This window comes from Equus caballus, chromosome 11 (assembly GCF_041296265.1).
Source record: "Equus caballus isolate H_3958 breed thoroughbred chromosome 11, TB-T2T, whole genome shotgun sequence".
Classification (NCBI taxonomy): Eukaryota; Metazoa; Chordata; class Mammalia; order Perissodactyla; family Equidae; genus Equus; species Equus caballus.
Window position 1 is genome coordinate 57,839,521 of NC_091694.1, and position 20,297 is coordinate 57,859,817.

At 34.8% G+C, this 20,297-nt stretch overlaps 1 protein-coding gene across 5 annotated transcripts in view; it reads left to right on the forward strand.

The window, feature by feature from the left end:
• The window catches only part of ZNF624 (zinc finger protein 624), a 36,486-nt gene extending 17,146 nt beyond the window's left edge, over positions 1–19,340 (forward strand). For 4 of the 5 annotated variants that reach the window (XM_070228258.1, XM_023653552.2, XM_001503438.7 and 1 more), the window contains 3 exons: positions 8,540–8,666; positions 9,412–9,507; positions 16,265–19,340. In XM_070228258.1, coding sequence (XP_070084359.1) covers positions 8,597–8,666; positions 9,412–9,507; positions 16,265–18,480 — 2,382 coding nt within the window. In that variant the 5' untranslated portion in view covers positions 8,540–8,596 and the 3' untranslated portion in view covers positions 18,481–19,340. Of the gene's footprint in view, positions 1–5,284; positions 5,368–8,539; positions 8,667–9,411; positions 9,508–16,264 lie in introns of those variants that run through there. The other variant, XM_023653553.2, reaches the window with a different exon arrangement.
• Positions 19,341–20,297: the final 957 nt, after the last annotated feature.

Below are 20,297 nucleotides of genomic sequence, written 5' to 3' on the forward strand. Positions count from 1 at the left end.
ATTTAAAAAAAAATTTTTTTATATAGGAGAAATTCAACCCCTTTATCTTCCTTTTTTTAGAATTATCTTTTTACGTTTTTGAAAATTATACTTTGAAGGGACTGGCCCAGTAGTATAGTGGTTAAGTTCAGCACACTTCACTTTGGCAAACCAGTTTCATGGGTTGGGATCCCAGGCTCAGACCTACACCACTCATCAATCCATGCTGTGGTGGCCACCCGCATACAAAATAGAGGAAGATTGGCACAGATGTCAGCTCAGGGCCAATCCTTCCTCACCAAAAAGAAAAAAAATTATGCTTTGAAGATTGGTTTTATTCCAAAAATGTTTTATGTAAAACTGAGGTGTTTTTTTCTTTGTTTTTATGAGAAAATACATTCTGAGATTCAGTCTTATGCCTACTGTTTTTGAAATTTAGTACTGGACCAATGATTCTTAAAATTGTCCTTTAATATATGACAATTTAGGCTTTAAAAATTTAAAGTAAATATATTCAAATTTCAGACTTTGAATCCTGAACCTTAGGAAAATGCCATAATTTTTGACATGATGAATAATTCATGTGGTTTATTTTTATTCTTCTGACAGAGGGGTTCCTTGGCAAAAGATTAATCTTCAGTCTGGCTCTTCCTTAAATTCTGCATCCTGTTCATAAGTACTGAATTTAGCTTTGTTTAATTTTTAAACTGAGTAAAACCAATATTTTAATAATATTTTTTAACATTTCTATTCCTACCCAGAAAAGGCAGATGGAATTTTCACAGGGCTTGTGTTGAATCTCTTGGTCAATATGAGGAGTATTGCTATCTTAACGGTATGAAGTTTTCCAATAGAAAGAATATGGGATGTCTTCCTGTTTATTTAGGTATTCTTCATTTTCTTTCAGTGATGTTTTATAGTTTTCAGTGTACAGGTCTCATACATCTTTGGGTAATTCCTTCCTAAGTGTTTTATGTTTTTTGCTATTTTAAATGGATTTTTTTCTTTTTTTTTTTTAAAGATTGGCACCTGAGGTAACAACTGTTGCCATTCTTCTTTTTTTATTCTTCTTCTCCCCAAAGCCCCCCAGTACATAGTCGTATATTCTAGTTGTGAGTGTCTGTGGTTGTGCTATGTGGGATGCCGCCTCAGTATGTCCTGATGAGTGGTGCCATGTCCGTGCCCAGGATCTGAACCAGTGAAACCCCCAGCCGCTGAAGCAGAGCGTGCGAACTTAACCACTTGGCCAGCGGGCTGGCCCCTTTTTCTTAGTTTATTTTTGGAATGTTTGTTGCTAGTGTATAGAAATAATTGAGTTACGTATATTGATCTTGTACCCTGAACCTTGCTGAACTAGTTTATTTAGTTCTAATAGGTTTTTTTGCATGTGTTTGTGTCTAGATTCTTTAGGGTTTTCTATATGCAAGATAATGTGGTCTGTAAACAGAAATTATGTTTTTTGCAAACAGATATTTATTTCTTCATTTCTGATCTGGATACCTTATAGATTTCTTTCTTATATAATTTCCCTTGCTAAAATTCACAGTACAGTATTGAACAGAAGTGAGGAGAGAGGACATCTTTGTCTTGTTTGTAATCTCAGGGGGAATACATATAGCCATTCACCATTAAGTATGATTTGGGTTTTCATAGATGGTCTTTTTCATCTTGATAAAGTTTGCTTCTATTTCTAGTTTCTTGAATTTTGTTGGATACTTTTTATGAGTCTATTAAGATGATTGAGTGGGTTTTGTTCTTTATCCTATTAATATGGTAGTGATTGATTTTGATGTATTAAATCAACTTTGTATTCCTGGGATAAATCTCATTTCGCTGTAGTGTATATTATGTTTTATTTGTTGCTAGACTCAGTTTGCTGGTATTTTGTTGAGGATTTTATGTCCATATTTATAAGAGATAGGGATCTATAGGGTTCTTGTGACACTTTGTCTAGTTTTGGTAATACTGGCCTCATAGAAGGAGTTGGGAATTCCCTTCTATTTTTTGGAAGGGTTAGTGAAAGATCGGCATTAATTCTTCTTAAAATGTTTGGTAGAATTCACCAGTGAAGCTATTTGAGGCTGGGCTTTTATTTGTGGGAAGTTTACTTATTATAGATCTATTCAGATTTTCTGTCTTCTTGAGTCAGTTTTGGTAGTTGTGTCTTCTTAGAAATCTGTCCATTTCCTCTAGGTTATCTAATTTCTTAGCATATAGTTGTTCATAGTATTCCCTTATAATCCATTTATTTCTTAAGATCAGTAGTAATGTCTTCTTTTTCATTACTCATTTTAGTAGTTTGAGTCTTCTCTGTTTTTTCTTAGTCAGTCTAACTAAGGGTTTGTCATTTTTGTAATCTTTCCAAAGAACCAACTTTTGCTTTTGTTGATTTTCTCTGTTGTTTTTCTCTTCTCTCTTTTGTTTATTTCCGTTCTAATATTTATTATTTTATTCTGCTTTTTTAAAAAAATGTAGTTCATTCTTCCTTAAGAAGAATAGTTCCTTGGGGTATAAATTTAGGTTATTGATTTGATATCTTTTTTTGATATCTTATTTTGATATAGGCATTTACAAGTATACATTTCCCTCTGAGCACTGTTTTCACTGTATCCCACAAGTTTTAATCTATAGTGGTTCATTTTCATTTGTCTCAAAGTATTTTTTAAATTCCCTTGTGATTTCTTCTTTGATCCATTGGCTGTTTGAGTCGGTGGTTTAATTTCTACATATTTGTGAGTTTTCTAGTTTTCTTTCTTATTGATTTGTAGTTTCATTCCATTGTGATCCGAAATCATACAAAGTATGATTTCAGTCTTTTAAAATTTATTAGTACTTGTTTTGTGGCCTAACATATAGTCAGTCCTGGAGAATACTCCATGTACACTTGGGAAGAATGTGTGTTCTGCTGTTATTGGCTGTCTCAGTGTTCTATGGATGTCTGTTAGATCTAGTTTATTGTATTCTTCAAGTCCTCTGTTTCCTTCTTGATTTTCTGCCTTGTTCTACCCATTATTGAAAATGGGATATTGAAGTCTCCAACTGTTATTGTTGAATTGTCTTTTTGTGTTTTCAATGCTGTAAAAGCTTGCTTCCTGTATTTTGAGGTTCTTTTGTTAGATGAATATATGTTTAGATTTGTTATGTCTTGCTGATACATTAACCATTTTGTCATTATAAAATATCTTTCTTTGTTTCTAGTAACAATTTTTGTCTATTATTAATATTACTGCTCTCTCTTTTGTGTACTGTTCACATAGTACATTTTTCCATCCTTTTACATTCAACCTATTTGTGTCTTTGAATTTAAAGTGTCTTCTGTACACAGCATATATTTGTATCATTTTAAGAAAACTTCTTTCTGCCAATATCTTCATTTTGATTATAGTGTTCAGTCTATTTACTTTTAGCTTAATGACTGATAAGGTAGAATTTATATCTGCCATTTTGCTATTTGTTTTCTCTATGCCTTACATCTTTTTTCATTTGTTTCTTCCTCCTTTACTGATTTTTATGTATGTTAGATATTTTCTAATATCCCATTTGATTAACCCTTCTTATTTCTTTCACAATATTTTTTGAGTTATTACTTTAGTTGTTTCCCTAGGGATTACAATTAACATCTTGACATAAAACAATGTATTTCAGATTAATGCCAACTTAATTTTAATAGTATATAAATCTTTGCTCAAATATAGCTCCATTCCCTTCCCCCTCCTCTATACTATTATTTTATCCTTTCTTTGCTTCTGTTCCTCAGTCTGGATAATCTCAATTGATCTGTCTTCAATTTTCTGCCTGCTTATCTTAGTCCATTTGAGCTTCTTTAGCAAAATACAGTAGGCTGGGTAGCTTTTAAACAACAGAAATTTATTTCTCACAGTTCTGGAGACTGGAAGTCCAAGACAGTGTGCTAGCATGGTCAGGTGAGAACTCTCTTCTGGGTCACAGACTTCTCATTGTATCCTCACGTGACGGAAGGGGCTAGGGATCTCTCTGGAGCCTCTTTTATAAGGCACTAACTCCATTCATGAGGGTTCTCCCTCATAACTTAATCACCTCCCAAAGGCCCCACTTCCTAATACCATCACATGGGGCATTAGGATGTCAACATGCCGGTTTTGGGGAAACACAAACTTTCATACCATACCTCTGTTCAATTTGCTATCTCCTTTCACTGAACCCCTCTGGTGTATTTTTCTTTTTCTTTTCTTTTTTTTATTGTGGTCATAATAGTTTATAGCATAGTGAGATTTCAGTTGTACATTATTGTCTGTTATATACCATATAAGTATGCCCCTTCACCCTTTGTGCCCACCCTTCACCCCCCACTCCAGTAACCACTAATTTATTCTCTTTGTCTGTAAGTTTGTTTATATTCCACATATGAGTGAAATCATATGGTGTTTGTCTTTCTCTGTCTGGCTTATTTCACTTAACATGATGCCCTCAAGGTTCATCCGTTGGTTGTGAATGGGATGATTTTCTTTTTTTGCAGCTGAGTAGTAGTCCATTGTATATATATACCACATCTTCTTTATCCAATCGTCAGTTGATGGGCACTTGGATTGCTTCCACTTCTTGGTTATAGTGAGTAATGCTGCAATGAACATAGGGGTGCATAAGTCTCTTTGAATTGTTGACTTCAAGTTCTTTGGGTAGATACCCAGTAGTGAGATAGCTGGGTCATCCCTCTAGTGTATTTTTCATTTTGGTTGTTGTATTTTTCAACTCCAGAATTTCTATTTAATGAGCTGTCATTCTCCTAATTTTCTTTAATTCTTTATACCTGGTTTTCTTTAGATCATTGAACATATTTATAATAGCTGATTTAATATCTTATTTAGTAAGTACAATCCCTTGGCTTCCTTGGGGACAACATCCATTGACTGCTTTTTTTTTACTGTTTATGGTCCGTGCTTTCCTGTTTCTTTGCATGTCTGGTAATTTTTTGTTGAAAACCTGATATTTTAAATAGTACAATGTGGAAACTCTGGAAATCAGATTCTTCCCACTCTAGGGTTGGTTATTGCAGTTTGTTATTGTTGCTGCTGCTGCTACTTTGTGTATTTAGTGACTTTACTGGACTAATTCAGCAAAGTTTGTATTCTTTGTTGTATACAGCCACTGAAGTCTGTGGTTAACATAGTGGTTAATGATTGGACATAGTTTTCCTTAAATGTCTTAACCCAAGAAGTCTTCCAGCATTTGCCAAAAGGCTTTTGTATGTGTTGGGCATTCTTTGTGCTCTTAGGCAGGAAGTTTACAACTCTGCTTTAACCTTCACTTCTTGCTTGCACAGAACCTCAAGGTAAGCCACAAGTGAAAGCTGAGGGCCTTCTTAGATGTTTCCTGGGCCTTAGCTCTTGGTGGAAAAAGAAAACAAACCCAGTAAGTTCATTATAATTTGAGTTATGTGTGAAGTGTTTAACAGTAAAGTTTATGAATTGTCATTATCTCTCACATTAGCCGTGTTTTATTATTAACAGAATTATATAAAACATGTTTCACAAACTTTGAGGTCCAAATAAAGAGGTTTAAACTATTTGACAAGCACACATACCTATACGGCCGAAAAACGCTCCAGAGGAAATCTGTTTCTTCTGATATAGAGCAGATCTTAGCTAAATTTGATCTAACTTGAGACCTTTGCCTGGTTAGTCAGCTAATCAGGGCTCTGAGTTTACTAAATCATAGAGTATGGTGATTATGAGCTTGACTTCTGGATCCAAACTACCTGGATTTGAATGTAGATTTTGCCTCTTCTGTGAACTTAGGCAAAGCACCTGACCTCTCCATGCCTCGCTTTCCTTATCTGTAAATAGGACCTTCCTTAGTGTAAGGCTTCAGTCATTACTGCATATAAAAAGCCTTTACACGAGTACCTGACAAATAATATGCACTATGCTTATACAAAGTAGACAGAGTAGTTTGATGAATCCTGTTGAATCTATTGCCCATCTTCAACAATTATCGACCCACGAACAATCATATTTCATCTGTAATACTACCCTCCTTCACTAATTATTTTGAAGAAAATATAAGACATTATATAATTTCATCTATAAATGTTTCAGAAATTATGTGTCTATAACAGATTTTTTAATAGTAAGTATATTACCATTATTACAGCTAAAAAATTAATAAGCCTTAATATTATCAAGTATTGAGTTGGTATTTGTTTTCCCAGTTGATTCCTACGTTATAATTAGTTAATATTGTCTCTTAGGTCACTTTTAATCTAGAGGTTTCTCGTCCCTCGTTTTTTCCCCTTGTAATCATTTATTGAAGAAACCAAGGAATTTGTACTTCAGAGGGGTGTTGTCCAGTACAGTAGGCACTAGCCACATGTGGCTATTGAGCATCTGAAATATGACTAGGCCAAATTGAGATCTACTGTAAATTTAAAATACCTGTCCTATTTCAAAGACTTAGTACAAAAATTAATGTAAAGTATTTCTTAACAATTTTTATATTGACTGCTTATTGAAATTATAATATTTTGTATATATTATGCTAAATAAAAGATATAATTAAAACTAGTTTCACTTGTTTCTTGTTATTTTTAATGTGGCTACTACAAAATTTTAAATTATGTATGTGACCTACATTATATTTCTATTGGACAACATTGATTTGGAATTTCACACAATATAGATTTTACTGATTGCAAATATTGCCATGGGGTTATTTAACATGCTCCTTTGTCCACTATATTTCCTTTATATTGTTAGTTAGATCTAGAGGCTTGATCAGATTCAGACTTTGATTTTTTTTAAATGTTTTTAGCAGTAGTATTTCATATTTCTGGTATATACCACCAGAAGGTACATAATGCCTAAGTGAGGCTTCTATGGTGAATTAGCAGCCACCAATGATCCTTTAATTCACTAGAGGTTGCAAAATGGTGATGTTCTAATTCTTTTGTTCCTTCTTCATGTATTAGCTGGAGTACCTGCATAAAGAGAAACCTCCCCTCATCGACGTTCTGATCACATTTGACTACTATACAAACTATATATATCGTTTGCATAGGAAAAGGACAAAAGATTGCTTCTTTCTCTTTATTTACCAGTTTCCAGGCATCCTGCAAAAATAGTAGTTATTGTGAAATCACAATTTTAAGTGTATTAGATGTTTTTGAAATCCGTTGTGATTGTTATCCTTATTGATGCTCAAATTGTCCCATAATTGGCCAGTGGGAGGCTCTTCAAGTTGTCTCCTATGTCTTAGACATAATCCTAGTAGTCTTTGATAGCTTCCTTGCTTTTGGGTATGACAGAAAGTTCTCAGCCCTGGTTCATTTTAGTGGGAAGTAATATTTAGAGGCCACAGTCTGGCTTGCATAATGCTGCCTCCTCGGTTATTGTTTCTAGGCCTTTTCAGTAGACAAAGCTAGGAAATATGGGATTTTTCCTGAAAAATAAAATACTGCATGAGTTTATACTGATACTTCCAGTTCAAATTTGGATGTGTGGAGTTTTTATATAATCTCATCAATATTACATTTATATCTTCTTTCTCCCATGTCAAATTTATTAGCTGTCATTGACATCCATATACTAATTTGCTTTATCCAAAACTATACACACAACAGTTACAAAGTAGCATTTCCATCACTACCACCAACAATATGATTTTTTACTGAAAATGTGTTCTTTTTGTTTTTTGCAGTCCTATTTCTCCTCAGGGTATATGTCACAAAGAATATACAGAAAAATTACTGTATTTTAAAGTCACTCAAAATAGTTCCTCTCTGATGAATGTATGTGATACCAGCTGGTTTCATTTTACTTTTAATTTTTACAGATTGTTTTTTTTAAGTTTAATTTTTCTTTTATAATATTATAAAGTATTTACATGGTTCAAAAGTTAAATCCGCAAAACAAAAAATATTCAAGGGAGTCCAGCTTCCGTTCCCATCCTCTGCACTCTTATTTCCTCCTTCCTCCACCACGTAACCATTGAAAAAAATTCTATGGTTCATTCTTCCATTTTTTATACAAGCACATGTATATTTCATATCCTGACCAAAGAAGTTCCCCAGAGTCCTATGATTTCTTATTTTTCTTTCTCAGAGAGCTTATAATTTTCCGTATCTACAATCTGAATGATAAACTGTATCTTCTGTTAAGCTATATTTTACAGATTGAAACTGTAAAGGAGTTGATATTATAGATAAGGCAGGGTTTTGAGGGAGAAAAGATGATTTGGGTGGAAACTACTAGCTGTTGTCAAGTAATTTTAAAGACTTTCCAAGGAAGGAAGAAACCATGCTGTTTGATGCCAGGTAATATAGTAGGACTAATATTGAGAAGTTACAGAAAGCCATTTGAATTAGTCTGAAAAAAGTCCTAGCATCAGTTAAAACTTTGAAAACCTCCTGTGGTTTTAAGTTCTTGTCCCTGGAGAGATTCATATGTCCTTGAAGGGTTGAACTGGTTGACTCCATAGTCATTTGGTGATTCTGATTTCTGGTGTTCTTCCCCCATTTTGTATGTATCACTCTGCCTAATAGGTCTAATTGTATAGTCCCTGGGTGATCACAATGCATTTATTTTAGGAATCAGTGACATTTAAAGATGTGGCTATAGACTTCACATTGGAAGAGTGGAGGTTGATGGACCCTACACAGAGGAACCTGCACAAGGATGTGATGCTAGAGAATTATAGAAATCTTGTCTCCCTGGGTAAGGATAACTTCTGTGTGCGTGTATCTGCCCATTTGACCAGGTTTTCTGAAGATGTAGAGCCTATAAAGTACTTAACTGAATTTTGGGTCAGAGTGTAGGCATTAAAGTCTCATAATCTTAGGGGCATATTGTTGGGAGTTGTGCTATTCCTTGCTCTTAACTAAATGGTCTGTCATTTTAGAGTAAAAAATACATATTCCATTGGAATCTTCGAGATTGTTGACAATCCCCCAGATTTAGAACTAAAGTTTTTTCTAGTTACTTCCATAAATGAAAGTTATCCATGCCTCTAGAAAGAAAGGAACAAATACGTTCATTTTCTTTCTAAACTCACTTTTTCCCGTGATCTAATACCACAGCAAACCTGAGATCATAGTGTTGAGTTTCTTTGAGATAGCTTTGTAATTCTCTGTAACACCACTGTACAGTAGAATGTTCTGCTGTGATGGGAATGTTCTGTATCTGTATCTAATATGGCAGGCACCAGCCACTTGTGGCTGTTGAGCACTTGAAATCTGGCTAGCCCAACTGAAGAACTGAATTTTAAATTTTATGTAATTCTAACTAGTTTAAATTCAAATTTAAATAGACACATGTGGCTATTGGCGACTGTGTTGGAAAGCACATCTCTAAAACTTCCTGTAATAGCCACTCTGCACAGAATATTAAGAACTGAGCCTGAGTTTGGCAATAGTTTCTGCTCATAGGCACAGTCAAATCCTATTCATTTTTCTCCAAACAGGGCTTGCAGTTTCCAAACCAGACATGATATCTCATTTGGAGGACGGAAAAGGACCATGGGTGGTAGTGAGAGAAATTTCAAGAACGCCCTATCCAGGTGGGTTAATAAGAACCAGAAGGATGGGATTTATTTCAAATTAATAGGTCATGGATGGAGCAGAACATCTGAAATATTTTGGGGGATAGCTTTGCTCAAATCTATCTCAGAGGAAAAGATTCTCCCCCTCTCTTCTTCTCTCCCTGCATCTCCTTGCCTTCTTTCCTCCCACCTTCTCTCCCTCCCTCCTTCCTTCCTTCCCTCCATGCCTTCCTCCTCCCTTTCCCTCTCCCTCGGGCTTCCTCTGGCTCCCTCTCCCCCTCTCTCCATCCTCTGCTTTTGGTTCCCATCCCGTCCTACTTTGCTTTCTTCAGGACATGATTTTCATAATTACTCCTTCCTTCCTTCTTCATTCCAATATGCATAAAATATCCCTTTCAGTTCTATCTTCTCCAGTTACTTTAAATTTTTCTCATTTGTTTAACCATTTTCTGATATCTCTTCCTTCATTAATTGTCCTGAAAATGCTTTCTTAAGCGTCACCACTGAATTCTTCTAAGCTAAACCTATTGACTCATTATTTAACTTTCTTCACCTGCGAGCCTGCTGAAACTTTAGGGGAACCCTCCTCCTTTCCTCCATGTTCTTAACTAATCGAGAAGACAAACAAGAAATCAGTTGAGAATCAAAACATTATTTATTTATTTAATCAATATTTAGTGAAAATCTGTAGACTGAACTGGATTAGGTACGAGGTCTACGGCAGTGAGTAAGATGTACCAGGTCCCTGCTCTCATGAAGATTAAATTTTGAGAAATAGATAATTAACAAGTAAATAAACAAACACAAGCTAAAGTAGTGGTTGTAATAACTTAGCTGTGAGCTAAACAAGGGGATATGAAAGAGTGACTGGGATGAGGTTGAGGGTGCCTCCTTCAGATAGTGTGGTAAGGGAAGGCTTCTGAGGTGGTGACAGTTGAGCTGAAACTTGAAGGATCCAGAGAAGCCCACCAAGGGAAGAGGAGAAGGGGAGCATTCCAGGCAAAGGGAACAGCAATGCAAAGGACCTGATACAGAAAATAATGTAGTGTGTTCTGTAAATCAAAGGAAGTGGCTGTGACTGAGCGTAGGTGAGAGGGAGGCTAGTATAGAATAAGACTAGAGAGTTAGACAGGAGACTGCCTGTTCAGGGCTTTGTAGACAATAGTAAGGGGTTTGGATTTTAATCAGAGTGTGAAGGCACCAAAAGATTTTAATCAAGAATTTTTAGGAAATAACCCACTTTATGGAAATTGAATTTAAGGGCATAAAGCAGGTAATCAGTTGAGAGGTTGTTAAAATAGTCTAGGCAAGAGGTAATAGTAATTGATTAGGGGGATGATAGTGGAAATGGAAAGAAAGAAATAGATTCTAGTTCATTTGAGTTTTCATTTTATGATGATGCCATTCCTAACTTGCATATGTGTTACGTATATTCTTTTTATATATCAAATATTTTATATTTTTAAAAGAGTGAGTGAAAAGTAGACATTGGGGATAATTTTAGATGACTCTTTAAAGAAGAGTTTCCCCTCACCATGAAGAGGGAAAGAGAAATGGGGCAGTGGCTAGAGGAAAGTAAGGAATCAAGAAAAAAACTCTTATGTTTTATTTTTGAGATGGGAGATTTTATGGCTTTTTGAGTGCTGATAGGAATGATGCCCCAATGGAGAGGGAGAAATTGATGTTGCAGGACAAAGATGGGATCACTGGAGAACTAAAGCGTCTGAGGAGGTGAAAAGGGATAAAGTCTAGAATGGAAAAGGAGGGATTTACCTTTGATAGACAAGGAGGCCAGCTCCTCTGTGTAACACTAGGAAAGATGGAGAAGATGGATGCAGATATGGGTCAACTGGTGGCAGGAAGATTGAGGCATTCTGATAGCTTCTGTATTCTCAGTGAAATATGAATCAAAGCCATCAGCTTATAGTGAAGACAAGAAAGAGACGTGAGACAGGGAAAGTTACATATTTTAGGGTGTCTAGAATTCACCAGGAAAGCCATGTGGCCTGAAGCTTTTATTGTGGAAGGTGTTTAATTACAGCTTCTATTCCTTTTGTAGTTATAGGACTATTCATATTTCCTATTTCTTTTTGTTTGAGTTTAGTAAATTACATTTATCTAGGAATTGTTCCATTTAACCTAAAATTTAATTTTTTGGCACACTATCCTCTGTTTATCTTTTTTTTTTTCCTGAGGAAGATTCGCCCTGAGCTAACATCTGTTGCCAATCTTCCTCTTTTTGCTTGAAGAAGATTCACCCTGTGCTGTGTGTCTGTGCCAGTCTTCCTCTATTTTGTATGTGGGTTGCCGTCACAGCATGGCCACTGATGAGTGCTGTAGGTCTACACCCAGGAACCAAACCTGGGCCACCAAAGCGGAGCATGGAGAACTTAACCTCTAGGCCACTAGCTGGCCCCTGTTTATCTTTTAAATGTCTACATGGATCTGAAGTGATATCTCCCTTTTCATTTCTGATATTAATTTTTTGTGTCTTCTCTCTTTTATTTTAATCAGTCTTATTTGGTTTTTAAAGAATAACTTTTTATCTTTTCTATTGTGTATTTGGATTTCTTTCTTTACTTTCTTCTATTTCATTATTTTTTACCTTCTTAGGTTTAATTTGCTGATCTTTTCTAACTTCTTGAGTTGGATACTTATATCATTGGTTTTCAGCCATTCTTTTTTTTTTCTAATGTGTTTGAAGCTATCAAGACTGTACCACACATTTTTTTTAATGTAGCACCTTCATAATTATTGAGTTCAAAGTATTTGATAATTTCCATTGTGATGTCTTTGGCCCTCAGGTTACTTAGAAGTATTTCTCTTAATTTTGTTCCATATTGGGATTTTCTAGTAATCTTGTTAACATAAATTCTATGTGATCAGATAGCATACTGTGTATGATTTCAGTCTTTGCAAATTTCTTAAAATTTGCTTTACAACATGGCCGATTTTATAAGTATTTTGTGTGCACTTGGAAAAATATGTAGTCTGTAGGTATTGAGTGCTATTCTAGATATGTCAGGTTTGTTAATTGTGTTGCTAAAATCTGTGTACTTACTGATTGTCAGCTTATTCTGTCAGTTATTGGGAAAGATTTTGTAAAGTCTCCCACTATGACTGTAGATTTGTCTGTCATTTTAATTCTTTTCATTTTTGCTGTATGTATTTTGATTCTGTGTTCTTAGGTAGATACAAAGTTAAAACTGTTATATCTTTCTGGTAAATTGGACCTTTTATCATTAGGAAATGTCTTCTTTATTGTTCTTAATGGTTTTTGTTGTTTTGCCTGATATTAATATTACTGTAGCATCATTATTTTGGTTATTGTTTATATGGTATCCCTTTTTTCATCTGCTCACTGTCATCTTTTATATATCCTTATATTTTGTGTTTGCCTTATAAGTAGCATATTGTTTGATTTTTGTTTGTATTTAGTCCATTTGTACACAATACAATTACATAATGTTTGTCCACCATCTAACTGTGAAAGTATCTTGCCTATTCTGTATTCTTTTTTCCCCATTCTTGCCTTTAGATTTATCATCTTTTATTTTTCTGTTTTCCCCTCTAATCACTTGGTAATTATAAATTTTTAAATTTTTTGTTTAGTGATTAACTTTGGGACTAAAACACGCATCCTTGATTCAGTAGTCGAATACAGATTTTCCTTCTTCCCAAACAATACGAGGATCTTAGAGCAACTTATTCCATTTAACCTCAAGTACATGTTATTGAAGTTATGTATTTTAATTCTATATATATGTCAAATCTCATAAGATGTCATTATTGATATTGTATGCAGTTGATATTCATTTGGATTACCTATATTTTTACCTTCTCTTTCTCTTCATTTTTTCCTTCATTTCTGAGCTTCTTCCTAGGATTATTTTTCTTCTACTTAAAGAATACCCTTTAATATTTTCTTTCATTCAGATCTGCTGGGATCATATTCTCTCCATTTTTCTTTTTTACCTAAAGTTGTCTTTATTTAATCTTCATTTTTGAAGAATATTTTTGGTATGTTTAGAATTCCAAGTTGACAGTTATATTCTTTAAGCATTTTGAAGGTATCATTCCATTCTTTTCTGCTTTCATAGAATCTGTTGAGAAGTCAACCGTCTGTCTAATTCAGGAGTCAGCAAACTTTTTCTGTAAAAAGCAAGACAGTGGATATTTAAGCCTTTGTGGAGCTGTAATGTCTCTGTTGCAACTGCTCCATTCTACTATTGTAGCACAAAAGCGTTCATAGACAATATGTTAACCAGAGAGTATGGTTGTGTTCCACTACAGCTTCATTTATGAACACTGAAATTTGAATGTAATATGATTTTAATGTGTTGCAATATATTATTCTTTTAATATATTTTTCAACCATTTAAAAATATAAAAAGCATTCTTATCTTGCTGGCCATACAAAAACATGTTGTGGACCAGATGTGGCTGTAGTTTGCAGCCTCTGATTTAATTGTCACTCTCTGAAGGGAATCTGTAATTTTTTCCTCTGGTGCTTTTAAGATTTTACTTTTCAACAGTTTTACTACTATGTGCCTTAGTATAGTTTCCTTATATTTCTTCTGCTCAGGATTCTTTTGGCTTCTAAAATTTGTGACTTGATCTTTTTCATCTATTTTGAAAAATTTGGGGACATTATTTCTTTGAATTTGTTTTTGTCCCATTCTCTCTCGCTTCTCTTTCTAGCTTTCTAGGGCTCTTTTTACACCTATGATAGACCTTTTCACTCTATCCTGTATGTCTCTTATGCTTTTTAAAATAATGTTTTTGATTTTTCATCATTCTGTCCTTCAATATGGATATTTTCTACTAACCTATTCCATTTTGTTACCACTCTCTGTCTTTTCTCTCTGTCTGTCTCTCTGTGCTTTTAGCCTATCCTTTGAGTTCTTATTTTCTAGTTCTGGAATTACCACTTGATTCTTATTTTATACTTTCCAATAATTTGGTGAAATTGTTAATCTTGCCTTATTCTCTTGAATATACTAATCATGATTATTTTAGAAGTTAATGTCTGAGACCTCAGTTATCTGAATACGTTGCAAATCTGTTTCTCTTATCTTTTTCTTTCCTCTTGATTTTTTTCTCATGTGACTTTTGTCTCCTTGTATGTCTATCATTTTTCATTGTCAGGCATTGATATGAAAACCTATAACAATAATTTGAGGTTCTGGATATGTATTCTTTTTCTGCAGAGGGTTAGTGTTTGATTTTGGTAGTCTGCTAGGATAGGAGCTCTAACAATTCTCAGTCACCTTAATTCAGTTAGACGTTTAAATGAGCTAAGTTTTAGTCCTTGAGTTCTAGGGTTGTCTTCTTTGGTGGCCCTGAATTCGAATCTTTGTCTAGCCCTGTGAATCCATTGAAAGTTCTACTTACCTTGAGTTTTAAAGTCATAAAACCATTTTACTATCCACAAAAGGTTTTTTCAGTTGTTTTTTTAAACATTTGGACATAATTACCTGAAAATAAATTAGAAATTTAGAAGAAGTATAAAAGTGTTTTGAAAAGTAAAATATTAGGGGGCCAGCCCTGTGGCCAAGTGGTTAAAGTTCTACATACTCTACTTCAGTGGCCCGGGTTCACAGGTTTCGATCCGAGGTATGGACCTACTCCACTCATCAGCCATGCTGTGGAGGCATCCCACATACAGGGTAGAGGAAGATTGACACAGATGTTAGCTCAGGGCTAATCTTCCTCAAGCACCAAAAAAAAAAAAGAGGAGGATTGGCAATGGATGTTAGCTCAGGGTGAATCTTCCTCAAAAAAAAAAAAAGAGGGGGCTGGCCCCGTGGCCGAGCGGTTAAGTTCGCACGCTCTGCTGCAGGTAGCCCAGTGTTTCGTTGGTTCGAATCCTGGGCGCGGACATGACACTGCTCATCAAACCACGCTGAGGCAGCATCCCACATGCCACAACTAGAAGGACCCACAACAAAAAATATACAACTATGTACCAGGGGGCTTTGGGGAGAAAAAGGAAAAAATAAAATCTTTAAAAAAACAAACAAACAAACAAAAAGAGTAAAATATTAAATTGCATGTGAAAACAAGTTGTAAGACCACCACACCACAGTATAGCTTTTTTAAAGGGAATTTTTGACACATGGTCAGGAATGTTCTTAAGACCCATAAAAAGGTTGCAAAACTACCTTTGAAAATAATAAGTATCACTATTTGAAATATAAATAACTACAAATATTAATTTGGACTGGTTTGTTGTTCAGCCTCTTTCTGAAAAATCAGTGTCTTTGTCCATAGAAGTTCTACAAAAGGGTACATAAAAATACTTAAACAAGCTACTAAGACAGGGACATTTGAGAAAATCCTCACACATAAAAAAAGCTAGGGAACAAAGAAAGAACAAAGAGAGAGAAAGTATGATTGGGGACAAATGTCTGGTTTTTGGAGTAAATGGGAAGCACGGAAGTAGTCACAACTTATGAAGAATGCTCTCTAAAAAAGTTGACTCTAAAGGGAGTGAGAACAGGAAGAAATACTTGAGAAACTTAGATTCTAGGAGGGTTACTATGAGTGAACTTTTTTTAATAGAAGGAAAACTACTTGAATTTACTACTTTGGTTCTTTGTTCAACCAGTCTCCCTTAACCCTACCTCCTCCTTCCTAGAAAACAAGGCCAATTTGCAAGCAGTTAAAACCATATATTCATCATCAGCCCAAGTTTCCATTTTTTTATCCTATTTAGTGAGATCTCCCCAACTTAGAAAATAGGTTTTTGATTTTTCTCTTTTTTCCCCCCTAGAGTTGGAAACAAAACCTGCAACCAAGAATGCTGTAACAACAGAGGATGTTTCTGAAGATTTATCACAGAAAACCATAGTAGAGAAACTCACAGAAAATGATCTGTGGGACTCCAAAATGGCAGGATTATGGAAATGGAATAACAGAATACTGAGATTGCAAAATAGTCAGGAGAGTCATCTGAGTCAAAGAATAGTTCCACGCAAGAAAGCTCCCACTGGTCAGAGAGGCTTTATATCTATTCTTTTTTCAGAGCCAGCAGTTATCACAGAAGAGCCTTACAGCAAATGCCAAACCCATGAGGAGAATTTCACAGAGAATTTAGATATGATTACAGATACCCATTTGGGGAAGAAAATTTGCAATGATACAGAAGGCAACAAAGCCACAAGGCCTACTTCAGAAGTTACTTTAGAGAAAAAAAACAATAATAAAGAAAAACCCTATAAATGTAGTACATGTGAAAAGGCCTTTCGTTATAGGTCATTACTCATTCAACATCAGAGAACTCACACTAAAGAAAAACCTTATGAATGTAGTGAATGTGGGAAAATGTTCAGCCAGCCTTCATATCTTAGTCAACATAAAAAAATTCACTCTGGAGAAAAACCCTATAAATGTAATGAATGTGGAAAGGCCTTCATTGCTTCTTCATCACTTATGGTACATCAGAGAATTCATACTAAGGAGAAACCTTATCAATGCAACGTCTGTGGAAAATCTTTTAGCCAGTGTGCTCGCCTTAATCAACACCAGAGAATTCAAACTGGAGAGAAGCCTTATAAATGTAGTGAATGTGGGAAAGCTTTTAGTGATAAATCAAAACTTGCAAGACATCAGGAAACTCACAATGGAGAGAAACCCTACAAATGTAATGATTGTGGAAAAGCCTTTCGGAATAAATCATATCTTAGTGTACATCAGAAGACCCATACTGAAGAGAAACCGTATAAATGCAACGAGTGTGGGAAATCTTTCAAGAATACCACAATTTTTAATGTTCATCAGAGAATTCATACTGGAGAGAAACCCTTTAGATGTAATGAATGTGGAAAAGCCTATAGAAGTAATTCAAGCCTTATTGTGCATATAAGAACTCATACTGGGGAAAAACCCTATGAATGTAATGAATGTGGGAAAGCATTCAATCGTATAGCAAATTTCACAGAACATCAGAGAATTCATACAGGAGAAAAACCCTATAAATGTAATGAATGTGGGAAAGCATTCATTAATTATTCATGCCTTACTGTACACCACAGAATGCATACAGGAGAGAAACCTTATAAATGTAATGAATGTGGAAAGGCCTTCATGCGTTCTTCATCTCTAATTATACATCAGCGAATTCATACTGAAGAAAAGCCTTATCTATGTAATGAATGTGGGGAATCTTTCAGAATAAAATCACACTTAACTGTACATCAGAGAATTCATACTGGAGAGAAACCATATAAATGTACTGACTGTGAAAGGGCATTTACCAAAATGGTAAATCTCAAGGAGCATCAGAAAATTCATACTGGAGTGAAACCCTATAAATGCTATGATTGTGGAAAATCCTTCAGGACTAAGTCATACCTTATTGTACATCAAAGGACCCATACTGGAGAAAAACCATATAAATGTAATGAATGTGAGAAAGCTTTCACTAATACATCACAGCTTACTGTGCATCAAAGAAGGCATACTGGAGAAAAACCCTATAAATGTAATGAATGTGGGAAAGTTTTCACAAGTAACTCAGGCTTTAATACCCATCAGAGAACACACACTGGAGAGAAACCATTTAAATGTAATGACTGTGGCAAAGCATTTAGCCAGATGGTACATGTCACAGAACATCAGAAAATCCATAGTGGAGAGAAACCCTATAAATGTGATGTCTGTGGAAAAGCCTTCAGGAGGGGTTCATACCTTACAGTGCATTGGAGAACGCATACTGGAGAAAAACCCTATACTTGTAAGGAGTGTGGAAAAGGTTGTATTACTCTATCGCAACTAACTCTACATCAGAGAATTCATACTGGGGAGAGGCCCTATAAATGTGAGGAATGTGGAAAAGCCTTCAGAACTAACTCAGACTTTACTGTACATCTGAGGATGCATACTGGAGAAAAACCCTATAAATGTAATAAATGTGGAAAAGCCTTTAGGAGTAGTTCAAGCCTTACTGTACATCAAAGAATACATCAGAGAGAAACTCAATTAGTATAGAGAATAAATCATTTATCCAGATGTCAGCTCCGCAAGAAGAATCTTATAAACTATATACTTTATCAATGTGCAAAAACTTTCAGGAGCCATTCACCAGAAAATACTCATTGAAGAGACATTTTATAAACATAAGAATGTGGAAAAGCAGTTAGTCATATTAAATCTTAGAAGTTACAAGAAAAGTGATTTAAGAGAAAATAATGGACAAATGAAAGGCTTCATCCACATTGCATATTTTATTCATTTAACAGATTATCTTCAATGCATTGCATGTATTTTTTTGCCTATTTTTCTGTTGGTTTGTATTTCTTAAAAATCTGGAGGTGCTCTTTATGTATTTGAGATATTAATCCTTTGTCATGTGTTGCAAATGTTTTTCTTAATGTAGCATTTGTCTTTATACTTTTTATATAAAGAAGTCACAACATATTTTAATTTTCTATAGTAAAATGTTTACATCTTTTCTTTTTAGATTCTTGATTTACCCTTTAGTTAAAAGGGTCTCCTTAATGCCTAGGTTGTACATAGTCTCCTAAACTTATATCTAAGATGCAGATAATTTTATTTTTTACATTGAAGTCTTTAATCCATCTGGACTGGATAGCTATTCATATAAGAGCAACTCCAAATGGCCATTAACCTATGGAAATATTATGAGCCTAAATAGTACTCAGGGAAAGACAAATTAAAATGACAAATAAGATGTTGCTTCTACTTCATGGAGTTGGAAATAATTGAGATCTTTTGCTAGTGGGGTTTGGGAAGCCATGTACTCTTACAAAAAGGTTATATCGACATATTTCCACCAGCAATCCAGCAATATATATTTAAAGTTTTTAAATAAAAGTTTAAAATAAAAATGCTTTGACCCAGCAGTCTCGCTTTTGGGAATCTGCCCCACTGAAATAACAGCATCAGTACATAAGAATACACATAAATAAGGATGTTTGTTGAAGTATTGTTTATAGAGGCAAAGAAGAAACTCAACTGGAGATAAAGTGAATGTCCATTAATAGGGGAATGGTTGAATAAATTATGATATATCCATACCATGGAACAGCATGAGAGTAATTTTTAAAATGAGTTATAGCCACACTAGTTGACTTCAAGGTATTTCCAGAATTTTTTAATAAGTAATTGCTTTATGACAGAGATGTATATGTACAAGATGTCATTTTTGTTAATGATCATACACATTTGTGTTTATATGTGTATATATGATTAGATGAGCATGGAAACAAGTATAGAAGAATATACACTAGGTTGTTGGTTGCCTTTAAGGGAGGGAGAAAAGGAAAGGTAGGGAGATAAGGGGGGGAAATAGACAAATGTGAGTGCAGCATGTATGGTGTAAAACTGTGTGAACCTCTGAGAGTCATGAATGCAGGGATGGTCTCCAAAACGTTAATGAGATGGTTTCAGAGTTGTTGAGTATCTGGTGTTTGGTTTTGTTTGACTCTTCTGTATTTTTAAGGTTTCCTTTCTAATGAGCGTGTAATATTTATATAAATAAGAAAAACTATTTTTCTTGTGGAGTACATTTATTAGATATTCATTATGTACCAGGAATTATCCTAGGGACTGGATATACATTGGCTGGGGAGGAGTGGTCATGGTGCTAAGAGTATGGGAATTGGTTCTGATGCTGCCCAGATTCCAAAGAAGTTACACAGCACCTTCCTCCCCTCACCCTCTCAGTTTCATTTGGAGAAGGCAATAGAAATTTCAGATAGATGAAAAACATATCCAAGAATATCTGGAACTTGTGTCTAGTCTATAAACCAGAAGACTGCAAGCCTCAGAGAGAAGTTCCACTT